General features: G+C 36.6%; 1 protein-coding gene across 2 annotated transcripts in view; it reads right to left on the bottom strand.

The window, feature by feature from the left end:
- CHM (CHM Rab escort protein) overlaps positions 1–11,088 on the bottom strand; it is a 198,447-nt gene extending 187,359 nt beyond the window's left edge. For both annotated transcript variants that reach the window (XM_067724234.1, XM_067724235.1), the window contains exon 1: positions 11,006–11,088. In XM_067724234.1, coding sequence (XP_067580335.1) covers positions 11,006–11,054 — 49 coding nt within the window. In that variant the 5' untranslated portion in view covers positions 11,055–11,088. The remainder of the gene's footprint in view (positions 1–11,005) is intronic.
- Between the last annotated feature and the right edge of the window lie 1,971 nt (positions 11,089–13,059).

The following is a 13,059-nucleotide window of genomic DNA, read 5'->3' as shown; positions in this document are numbered from 1 at the left end:
ATGGAGGGTGGGAGGGAGGGAGACGCAAGAGGGAAGAGATATGGGAACATATGTATATGTATAACTGATTCACTTTGGTATGAAGCAGAAACTAACACACCACTGTAAAGCAATGGGATAAAACAGTACTGGGATACTACTAAACAGTACTGGGATGCTACATGGGATAAAACAGTCCTGGAATGGAGAGAAAGGTGAGAATTACTGACTGAAAAAGTTGCAGAATGACGTGTACCTAACGATCTTATTTTGTCGTGAATGTGTGTTTATGACATTATACATTTCCTGAGGGAGGCAGGGGCCTTGAAAAGCTGAAAACCAAAGGGCAAATAAATACAATTATTTTGGTGAATATGCATAACCTACTGAAGTTGAAGATTTGCAAGCCTAGAATACTATATAATAGCAGTGTGTGAGTGTGAGTGTGAGTGTGTGTGTGTGTGTGTGTGTGTGTGTGTATGTGGGAGTATGTGGGGGTATTACAGCTATATGTATCTGTACAGATGAATCTCACAAGCATAACACTGACCAAGGAAAGCAAGTCACAGAAAGAATACATAGAGTAGAATTCCAAAAGTTAGACAAGTGTCAAAAACAGGAAAAACTAACAACATATGGTTTGGTGATATACACGTGATAAAAAACACTTTAAAAAAACAAGAGGACAATTAAAGCAGTTTACCATAATGGTTACAGCTGTGGGAAAGGAAGGGGAGATGGATGGTGGTGCACCCAGGGAGCTCCTAAGGTACTGGTAATATTCTGGTAGTGTTCTTTTTCTTTAGGTGGGTCATACATACGTGCCACTCACTTTGTTATTGTTCACTGAAAGAAAGAAATTAAAAATATGTACACATACACACACATATATTTCATTTGTATGTATGATATTCTGTAATAAAAAATATCCTAGGCCACACTGTAAAACTGCCTACTCCATCAGTCCACCAGAATCCTTTGAGACATCGGGGCTCTTTGACATACAACATTATTTCCAAACTTTACTATGATAAGCAGCTTTAAAATAGATGTTGTCACCCTTGTAGCTTTTTACCTCTATTGAATGATTTTTCTCACAATAAATTCTCAGATCTGGAGTTACTGAGTCTAAGGGAATGAACATATTGACAATTCTTGGTACGAACTGTTACTATGCCAAAGTGTTGTCCCAATTTATAATACCATCAGCATTTCAACTGAATACAACTTCATCAACAATTAGTGACTACTCCCTTAATTTAGTGTTTTTAATTATCAGGTTATTTTGCATTTGACTATTAATCAGAAAAAAATATTTTCCCTGAAGTTTGTTGACTATTTGTAACCTCTCTTGTCTGTTTACACTCTCTGCCCATTTACCTGTAGAGATCTTGACATTTTTCATATAAATTTGAAGGTATTATTTTTATGTAATTAGTTCTTTGTTATGAGTTGCAAATACTCCTACTCTGTTTTCCTTTTTCTTTTAGTTTGCTATTTTTCAGAGTAGATGCTATAATTTTTTATATATTCAAATATTGCCTTGTGTTTCTTGAGATTTCAAAGAGGGAAAGTCATCATTTCTCTACAGATCAGATGACCCAGTCTATTCCCACTTTATAGTTCCGACTACACTCAAAGAGACACCCAGATTACTGGCAGAAAGTCCAAAAACTGATCATATAATAGAAAAAAAATAAAGGAAGTATTTCAATTCAGTGGAGAAAGAATAGATCGATGGTGTTAGAATAACCAGCTAATGATTTAGAAGGAAAATACCCTCATATTCTACAACAAAGTAAATTTAAGGTGAATTAAAATTTAAATGTAAAAAATAAAATGTTAAAAAAGAAACTAAGCATCAATATTTACTTAATCTTGGAGGGGAAGGCTTTCTATGCATATCTCCAAAGGCAGTAACCATAAAAGAAAAAAACATTTGATAGATTTCACTACGTGAAAATTATAAAGTTTCATACATGAGAAACCACCATAAAAATAGAAGGCAAATTTACAAAATACATGATAAAGATTTAAAGTCTTTAGTATATAAAGAATTATTACATGTTGAAAAGAAAAAAATGGCACAATAGAAACATGGGTAAGGGCAATTTCCAAAAGAAACATAATTGACCAATATACCTATTAAATAGTCAACCTCACTTATGATCTGAAAATGTAAATGCAAACAAGGAAATATTTTTTTTGGCTATGATGTTGATAGTAATTAAGAATAAGACATTCATAGAGAATGTTGAAAGACTATGGGAAAATAAGCATTCTCATACTCCGCTGATGAGATTAGACTGGCAAACTTTCCTTAAGGCAATTCATCAATACAAATCAAAAGCTTTACGTAACCACCTCTATAATTCAATTTAACAGTTACAGTTCTAGGTATTTATCCTAAGGAAATAATTAAATACGTACAAAAGATTTAGGCACACCATGTTCATCACAGCCTTAGTTTATGAAAGTGAAAAACTGAAAACCTTAAATGTCCAAAAAAAGTTGCTAATTTAAATAAATGACAGGACATTTATAGAAAATAATATTTACTAAGCATCTACTTAATATGACATTTAATAAACTTTTGGAAATGACATAATCGTAAAGATGAAGAACAGATTAGGGGTTGCCAGGGTTTAGGGATGTAGGTAGGAGGGAGGTGTCCATGGCTATAAAAAGGTATCATGAGAGAGTATGATGAAACTGTTTTGTATCTGGATGTGACACCAGTCTTCATGTGATAAAACTGTACAGAACTAAACACACACAAGTACATGTAAAACTGGTGACATCTGAATAAGGTCACTGGGTAAGGTCAATTACCTGGTTATGCTACATGTAGTTATGCAAGATCTTACTTACCACTGGGGGAAGCTGGGTGAACATATACAGGATCTTCCTATATTACTTCTTACAACTGCATGTGAGTCGAATTATCTCCAAATGAAAAGTTTTTTAAAAAGACACTGAGGAAGAAGATTTGATTAACATGGAATGATGTTCATAACATACTGTGAAGTGAAAAACAGAATAGCATACACACATCTATACACACAGGTCTGGAAGTATATTCCTAAAAGTGTTAGTTATTAATATTATTTGTTAATGACACGGCTCTTGGAGGGAAAAGATACCACATCTACTGTCAATTAAGATGCATCCATTGCAAGTGCTGACAATTGTTGACAATTATAGGAACCAAAAGAAGAGTCAATTAAAAAAAGAAAAGCTTCATAAACAGAACAATGAGTCTCATACTTGATCTTGAAAATTCAATTTATAAGTGCATAAAACTAAAAAACATTTTTTTAAAAAGACAAAATGGCAAACCCTCCCACATGCACAAATAGCCTATAGCTGACTTTTAACAATGGTTTTATTTCTGTGGGAAATTACGTATCTAGTAATCAGTGAATAATTCCTAGGGAAACAGATTATCACTTGAAATATGACTGTATTTTCTGATCCCATTTCTAGCCATTACTTTAGTGGCTGATTCTGTTTTTTCAGTTTTAAGGGATAAACACAACCAAGTCATTCAGTTCACCTTCATCAAAAGGTCTGCGAGTTGACAGATGTCATGATGCTGTCAATAATGAGTTAACACCACAAGGCTGTGCTGGAATCAGGATTTTAATGTCAACAATGGTAACTCCCTAAAATGAAGCAACTGTCAACTGCTAAGCTAGAACACAATAATCTAATCTTGAGAGTATAAGCTATTTTTTCACATGGAAGAATCCAACCAGCTAAATCTAATACCTAGCCAGAGTAACTCCAGTCTTAACAGTTTGACCTCGGTCAAACTTAACTAAGCCTTAGGTTCCACATTTGTAAAATGGAGATAACAATAAGCATCTAACACGACAAGGTTACTGTGAGAATCAGATGAGATAATGCATTTTAAGGGCTTAGCATTGGATTCAGCATAATAAATGCCAGAAATAATTTCATATATTTAACAGTGTGTTGTACATACTAAATTTAATTCTATGTCCTCTATTTGGCCTAGATAGCTCATGCCAAAGTAACATAGAAAACTAAGGATTAGAACACAACTCAGCATCTTCCTAATATGCCTGCTATCTGTATGTAAAACCTTCTTTGTCTGTACTTTAGCTTGTGCAAACTTTTCCATAATTATTTTAAATGCATATACAGAAAAGCAGTTTAACCAATGTGCAAATTCAGATCACAGATACATGATCCAAAACAGTTGAAAGCAATACAAAATGACTAAAACTGCCATTAACCAAAAGCCATTGTAACTCAACATCAACACTAGGCTGGACAAAAAAGATATGTATGAACACTACTCGGGAGAAAAAGCAGATGTTGGTACTTTTGTAAATGTGATATAAACCAAATCAGTCAAGCGGTATGACATTACCCACTTAAACTCTTGGTAAAATCTAATATGAGATCAAACACTCAAGTGAAGCACTACCCTGGCGAAAAGCTGCCCCTGGTCTCTTCACCTATTTTCAAACTATTTTTTAAATAGTCCCATTATGATAACATGATAGCTCTCATAATCACACTTGGAGAAATCAGTATCTGTGATAAATTATCATCTTTTTACACTGCCCTTTAATAAGATTATTAGAAAAGCAAAAAAGAATAAATCAATCTTTCAAAGTATCCCTATTTTGTTGGTCACAACTAAATATCCCCAAAATGTTTCCAATCTCTCTAGCATATATACATAATACATACATGCGCATATATTGACATATATGTGTATATATATGTAGTTTTGTAATATACATATTAATATAAACTGGGAACTGATGATTTTTAGACTATTTTACTTTTTAAACCATTTACATACATAGCAGGCACAGCCTAACTTTTCAGTGTAAAGACTGTAGTGAAACTGAATAGCAGATGATTTAGCATGAGTAACAGTTCAATTACATGGAATTATAATTGTTTCTGTGCACTGGGATTTTATGTGAAATATGAGAATGTGATGGTGAGCAGCCATGTTTGATTTTAATTGCTGTAGCTTGAGTTCTCCAAAACGTCATGAGGATACTGGAGAAAATGAGAAAATGACGTGAGGCATGGGAGATGAAAATGATGCTGCGGAGAGAACTCTGGTAACAGATGCGCATCTCTCTGAGGGACTGGCTCAAACTTATGATTTACAGGGAAGCATAAGCCTCTCCAGAGAGTCTTCTCCAGAGTTATATAATTCCCTTTACTTTTCGAGGTATTGAGCGCAGAAAAGGCATACTTTTCCATCAATAAATGCCTGAAGAATTGCAAAGCATTTTTCAGAACAGCAAAACCTGTAAGCTCTCTTTAGCTCCTTCAGCATTCTTACACTGACAAGGAAGAGTTTCACACTATGCCTCAAACAAGACAAATCTGTTCAAAACAAATGACAAATAATGCAAGCTGGTGAACAAAACAGAGTAAAAGAAGAAAAAAAAAAAAAGGAAAGAAAACCGTCAGTTAAGAAGTCTGATAGAAATAGTGGTAACAGACACACAAAGGTCTTTCCCACCAAACGGCCAATGGGAAGAGGAGGAAGATGACTCAGACACCTGAATCTTTCCACTGCTCTCCATGAAAACTATGAGCCTTTCCTTGGAAGCATTCACGTAACAGTAGTGATGATAAAAGCACCTCAGTATGGTATTATGGGCTATAAAAATCAACTATGTTTTCTGAGCACTTACTAAGCATTTTACAGAATTATTCCATTGAATCCTCAACACAGCTCTGTGAGATTTATTCTCTTTTAGAGATGAGAAAATTGAAACTTAGACATTAAGGAACATGTGTGAGGTGGCACAAGCAGCATAGCTGATTCAAACACTGTCCCATTTCAGAGCCACCTTGTCAATCACTACACTATGCTCTCAAATGAGATACATACATGTCAAGGTAAATAAAACATATGGATGGTATAGCATTTGTAAAACCAAATGACTTTTGAAATATTATTTCATTCCTACTCACTACGTTATTCAGTTAATCAATATTCTCTAAACTTTAAAACATTTTGCCCCTAGCCACCCCCAAAATATATATGAATATATGTATGTGTGTGTGCTTCACACAGTGATACACACATGAAATATATGTTTCATGAAACTATACTCATCCTGGGACTTCCCTGGTGGTCCAGTGGTAAAGAATCCATCTTCCAACGCAGGGGATGTGGGTTCAATCCCTGGTCGGGGAACTAAGTGGGCAACTAAGCCCGCACAGTGCAACTACTGAGCCCACGCACCTCAACTAGAAAGAGAAAACCTGCACGCCACAACTAGAGAGAAGCCCACGCACCACAACAAAGAGCACGCACACCACAACGAAGATCCTACGTGCCGCAACTAGGACCCAACACAGCCAAAAATAAAAATAAATAAATAAAATATTTTTTAAAATGTTGCATCCAAATAAAGAAAAAAAGTATACTCATCCTTACTACATGTAATATATTCTAATACATATTCTATTCTACTTGTTTTTTTTAATGCTGGAATTGATTTCATGACCCACAAATAGGTGGCATCTTGCAATTTAAAAAAAAAACAACTCTGCTCTAGACTACAGGTTCATGGATATTTGGAAATACAGGCAGAGAAAGTATGGACATCCTCCGATATTAGAACCACACACAGGCATCCTGGGAGAGGATTAAATAAGATACATATATAAGAAATCACTTGGCAGAGAGTCTGGCATAAACAGGTATTTAGTAAAAATCAGTTTCCACGATACCTCCTACAACATTACTATCCCCCAACGTTTAGAGAAGTGAAGTTACTCCACCACCATCATAAGCATTATAGTCAATAAGCTGCTGGCCAAAGTTAACCACCTTAAAGTTTCAATGCTCAACTAACATCAAGAAATGGAGCTGTGCTACCTACATGACCTTTCCTGATGAAAGAAGCTTATCATTTCCAAGAAAATTTTTTTTATGAACCATTTTGATAGAAAAATTTCTGAAGTATATCAAACACTGACTTGACTTCTTAAGAGGACTATACAGAATTGTCTTTTCTCAAGGACCCAGGGTCATAATTATGCACACACAATGGTAAATTTTAGAACTGGTAGATGCCTACCTTAGAGGTCACCTAATTCAAGTCTCTCACTTTACAGATGAACAAATTGATGTCCCAAGATGTTATGCAATTTTCCCAAAGTTACCCAGTAGGAAGGTTAAGTGATTCCCATTATGCCATGCTGCCACATCGATTTCGGACTATGCTGAGCATGATCTAGCAAGGTAGTCAGGATTTAGGAGCAATACCCCTTGTAATTTACCCCATATTTGTTATTTTTGTTATCTCACTTCTTTCCCCATAATCTTTAGCAATAAAACTCTTAAATCAAAATAGGGTCTATGTGTTTGTGCTCTGCAGGAAAAATGTTAAGCTAGTCTACTCCACAGACCATTTAGGGGAAGAATTCCAAAATATAATATGTGTGGTGTACCTTAGTAAGGAAAGGGATGCAGAATGAATATCTATGTGGCCTTCAGAAAGCAAGAAGGATGCACTGAAAAGGCCACATTGGCTTAGAACAGCTCTGAGCATGTGACAGTCAGGAACCCCAAACAGCTCCTCAGAATAGGCAACACAGTAAATGTCACAAGGGCAGGGACTAGGTTCTCAGTAAATGTGGGTTGAATATTCTAAAAAATGTGTAGTCTGTCACTACACTAAATGGTGCCAGGTCATTGTGCTGTCTGATGTAGGTTTGCATTTTAGGTGTTTGTCTCTCCCCTTTCCCATAAGGATATGAACTGTCACTTATGTCTAATGACACCTCCCAAACATGGCTTTTGCAGAAGTTGATAACGTTTCCTATATCTTCTAATAAGATGCTTCTAATACACTCTGAGCATGCTAGAATTTTCTAAAATAAGAAAGAATATGCTCTAAATAAGAGAATGAGGGATTCCTCTATGTAAGAAGCATGCCGATATTATCCCATAACTCTTGTAACTTCCATCTTGTCTGCCCTTTTGTTGAGTGGATGGCTCTGCTGCGGGTTACAGATTACACAGTTTGCCAGATAAGTCACCTGCAGTGAGGTATTATGCTACTGGGACTATTTTTAACCTGCAACCGATGATACTTCTCTGTAACCCACAAAATTATCACTCAAATGTCTTTAAATGGCAAAATGTCTTTAAAATGACAACCATGCACCCAAACTGAAGGCCATTTTCTAGACACTTATTACTCTATCTATTTTTACAAATAATTGTCAGGATTTTTTCATTAAATTTTTTTTATTTTATATTGAACTCACTATATCTATTTTTGTCCTCTCCCTTGAGACTCCATTTGGTGCTCCTTCCTTATTCCATTTTCTTCTATATTTTCCATGGTTCAAGTACTTTATCTTATTCTTCTGCCTTTGGGTGTTCTAGTGATATTTCCTGTATTTTGTAATCAGGAGGAAATGGGCTTAACTAAGAAAATACATACAAAACTTTATTTTCCCATAATCTCTTCAAAACATGATCTTAAGGAAAACGTTGTGTTATGAAGAATGAAAAGAAATACAAATTAATCAAGGTCAAAGGGGTTTAAAATATTATCCACAGATTATTTTACTTGATAAAGCAATTGTCTCTTGATGACATTTAACTAGAACTAAATCTGCTAAAAGAAAAACTGCATCTCATAGCCTATTTCTTCATGTTTCTGATACATGCATGATTAATTCTGCTTTTGTTATTAAAACTGAATCTTTGAAACACTGATTTTTCTATGATTTACTCAAGCTAGTACATATAGTAAGGCAAACACATTTTAAAGACCACTTTCAGCAAACTATTTCAGAAGAGAAATATTCCAAACACATTAAAAATCATTCTTATTCAGTAGTGATTGGAATTATTGGATTCATTTATTTGGGAAATGGCTTTTACCCAATTTTTCCAGTTTGACTTACCTAAAAACAAAGCTTCATATCATAAATTTAAAGAATGTGCTTGAAAAGTAAAAACGTGTTCACTAAGTGATATGAAAAACTTCTAACTCAAATAAGTTCTTCCCACACTTTGAGAAATAACATTACTCTCACGGAAATAAGTCTAAAATGAATCTTTTTCCAAATACACCAGATACCCCTGATGCAATTTTCTGGATCACTCACAGAATCTTCCTACCTCTATCATAACGGACTCTAACAGGATGGATGTAATCCATATTATGAACTGAACTAGAAGGCAAAATACGTCTCATATAAGAATTAACAGCACTTAATGATAAGAATTAGCACTCTTATCAATTAAAATTTGAATCAAGATAAGAAAAAGTATCTTAATGATTCAAAGTAATTTTTAAAACGCCCTAAGTGCCAAGGTAAAACAACAACAAAAGAAGGCAGTAACATAGGACCCAAGTATGGTATAACAACTATTCTAAAGTGGATATTGTTCTAAGTTTTAGGATAGACTGGAGAGAATAAATAAGAGTCTGTTGACTCCTTCCAGCTCTCATCCAACATCTGTTCATAGCAGCTACAGCAAGGTTATCTGTAGCCATGCAGTTTTCAGGTTGAGAATAAACATGTCCTTGCTGTTTTGAAAACAATTACCCAGGTACAACTAGAACAAGATAATTTTTGGTTAGACAACACTGGAAAGGTTATCTAGTTTACCCTCCCTATGTTCATAAACAAGGAAACTGAGGCTCAGAGAGATTAAGTTCCTAGCCCTAGCAACTCACACAGCTAGTTAATGGCCAAGCAAGGTCTAGAACCAAGTTTTCCAAATTATTTCTATTAATATGGGTTAACTCTGAGGGTCAGAGCCACTGATTCTCCTTCTGGTATGGAATTGACCTTTGGAAATTTACCGGCTGTGTGATCTTGAGCAAATTGCAACCTTTCTAAGCCCTTTTGCCTCCTCTGTATAGTGTAAAGAATACGTACTCTAACAAGATTGTTGCGAGGATTATATACAGCTTGTAAAGTGCTTAGCACGTCGATTAGCAAATAATAAGCATTCGAAAATACGTAGTTATTATTTTTACTCCCGACCTGGAAACATGGCTGCTCCTACTGTTTAAGAAGACAATGAACTGAATTCAACACAGTGGACAGGGTCTCAACCACCGGGGTTCCCCAGCCTCCCACGTTCCGTAGACAGGAGAAAACCCCACCCAACAAATTATTTCACCCCATCTAAAATCCACCCTTTACACTGTTAAGAAAAACAAAATACCAACTGCTGCCAAATGTTTTCTGCCACGTGTTGTACGTGTAATTTGTCAACTATAAATTGCAGGGGGAGTTCTGGCACCACCCAAAACATGAAGAATAAATGATGGGAAAACAAGGGGAAGATAAGATCACACACCTGAACTGGACTCACAGACGCTTGTTCTCAGCTCATTTAGCTGTTGGTAGATAGGTGGGTGGTATAAAGCAAAATGATTTCTTTCAGCACCATAAAGCAGGAATAATGGCCACCACAACAAATTACAACCCCCTAGGCTTCTCAGCAAAACATAAAAGAATCCATTTCATCGCCTTAGTAAATTAAAACGTACACGGGCAACAACTGAGTAACAAAATGTATCCGAGCTGCACTGCACCTTAGGATTACATAAATATATGAAAAATTCCTATAAAATGGCGAGACAAAATGATGGGGAATATCACCTTGAAACTAACAAGGAGGAAATTATGTCATGCCAAAGGTGTCTCCATTGACAAAATCCCCACCCTCCGTTCTCATGACACTGCAAACCCACCTCCCTCTAAGGAAATTACAGGAATCACCCGCAGCAACCAACCTCAGCAATCGACATCGAGCAGATCGACCCCTACTCAAATGGCGCTAAGCACCGCGGGTCCAAGCCCCTCCCTGCAGCTGCCAAGTCCCGCGCTGGCTCCAGACTACTTCGCTTCCTTTCCGTCCTCCCTCTCACGCTCGACCCCCAACATTTCTCGCCGACCCTCGCCACTGACAGAGAAGGTAGGAACGGGAGAGACTTCCTACACTGTGTCCAGGGAGTACCAGAGCCACACATACCCGTCCCTATTACGACCACATCAAACTCCGAAGGTAGATTATCCGCCATCTTGACAGGAAACGTGTCATGTGACTATTGCTTGTGGAAATGAGATCAAGTTAAGCATTGCTGTGGTAGAAGGCGGAAGGGAAAACACTGCATTCTGGGTATTGTAGTTCCTGGGTGGCGGGTCCAGATAGGCGGCTACAGCATTGTATTTGAAATGTTTTATGCGAATGTTAAAAGCTCGATTCATTTTCCAGGCTGAGTGCAGTAACACTTTTAGCCTGGAGTTTTGGGGTAGAAAAGAGTTGTAGATTTTTACTCTGATGGCTAGGATGAATGTGGGAAGACCTGGGAACCCCTTGACAATGATGAAGCAAGAATTGTTAGGAGACAAGGAGGGCGGAGTGAAATTGAAAGGGGATTGCTTTGTGAAGAAAGGAAATTTTCATTCCAGCCTGGAAACTGTTTGTTTCCCCCAGCATGTCTGTATTTTCGTTTTGGCCTGCGAGGCATAATTTTTCACACCAATACCTTCAAACTCTATCCCTTATCTTTTTTGTCTCTGTCTCCCCAATGAAAACCCACAAAAAATCTCGCCCTAGCTTCGCCAGAATGGAACCGTCATTGCATCTGCATTTGTTCTAGTTAGTCCGATCAGCCACCTTGGCCATATACATATGCAAAATTAGTCTTGCTTTACAGGAGGGAAAAAAGTTATGAAAACATAGTAGTTGCTTGATAGGCGTTTATTGATTCTGAATCTGGTTTTATATATGTATACAAGGAGTTCATACAAGATTTTCCCAATAAGGTACCACAGAAATGATCAAGGTAAAGTGGCCTTTATATTCAAGTGATTGTATTTGTTGAAGAGGATTTAGATTACCTGTGCCAAGCAGCTAATGTAGCTCTGGTAAGTATTTTCAAGGTCGGCATCCTCCCACCCGTACCGCCAGCCCCGTTATTTAAAATGCTTTGCTGTCTGACAATTCCAAAGCAAAAAAGAGGTAGAGAATGCATGGGAGTGAGGGAGGGTAATTTTCGGATCCCAGAAATTCATTGTGTAGTTATTTTACCAGAGTTTCAAGATAATTCAGAGAGTGCAGTGGTGGACCTTCCCTTACGCCACCTGACTGACCTCTGAGCTGTTTGTGGTTCCCCAGTCACACTGTTGTTCCTTCATCATGGAATGATCTTCCCGTTCTCTAGCTAACAATTATCCCCAAGGCTGAGAGTCATTTCCACCACCTCCTTCTTACATTTCTTCCCTATACTGGGTTATATTACCCTACATTGTGCTACCCCTCTGTCATAACCTCCCATATTACACTGAAAATTATTTGCATTTATGTTGGTTCCTATACTGGACACATATTCCCCAAAATACATACCCAGATATACAATACCCTAAATTATAAGCCCCTATATGACAGGGATTGTGCCTTACTTATCTTTTTACCCCCTGCATCTAACATAAGCCTGGCGTATAGTAGGAATTCAGTAAGTGTTTGCTGAACTAAGCTTGGCTCTGATTCCTCTAATAGATGGTAAGTACTATAGATTCAGAAATTTCCTAACAAATATAATCACACTGTGAAGCTACAACTCATTAACTCATTTAATTTTCCTTAAATACTCATTGAGTACCTACTATGTGCAAGGCACTGATTTAGATGCTGGGATTACAGCAATGAAAAAACAGAAAAAAAAACCCTGTCTTAATGAAGTTTACATCTAGTGAAGTAAAACAAAATAAACAAGTAATTACGCTGTAGTGCTAATTTTCCACTATGTTTTTCCCCAAATTTAAAATCCTTTTCTTCCCCCTGAGGATAGAGAGCACAACCCTCAAAAAGATAAAAGTGACAGCCTATACTTAGCTGCCCTTTCTTTAAAGTTATCACATCCTCTCTGGGCATAGAAAAGATTATTATATTTGAAAAATATAAAACATCTGCATAGAGAAAACGCTTAAAATACCTTTTCCTCCCAATGTATTTTTGTTAATTTTTTGCAAGGCAAAAATAAATGTGAGAGTTGACAACATCAATAAAATAGCATAAAGCAA

Source organism: Pseudorca crassidens, chromosome X (genome assembly GCF_039906515.1).
Source record: "Pseudorca crassidens isolate mPseCra1 chromosome X, mPseCra1.hap1, whole genome shotgun sequence".
Classification (NCBI taxonomy): Eukaryota; Metazoa; Chordata; class Mammalia; order Artiodactyla; family Delphinidae; genus Pseudorca; species Pseudorca crassidens.
The sequence above is the reverse complement of the archived record's forward strand: the minus strand, read 5'-3'. Positions and strand labels throughout refer to the sequence as shown.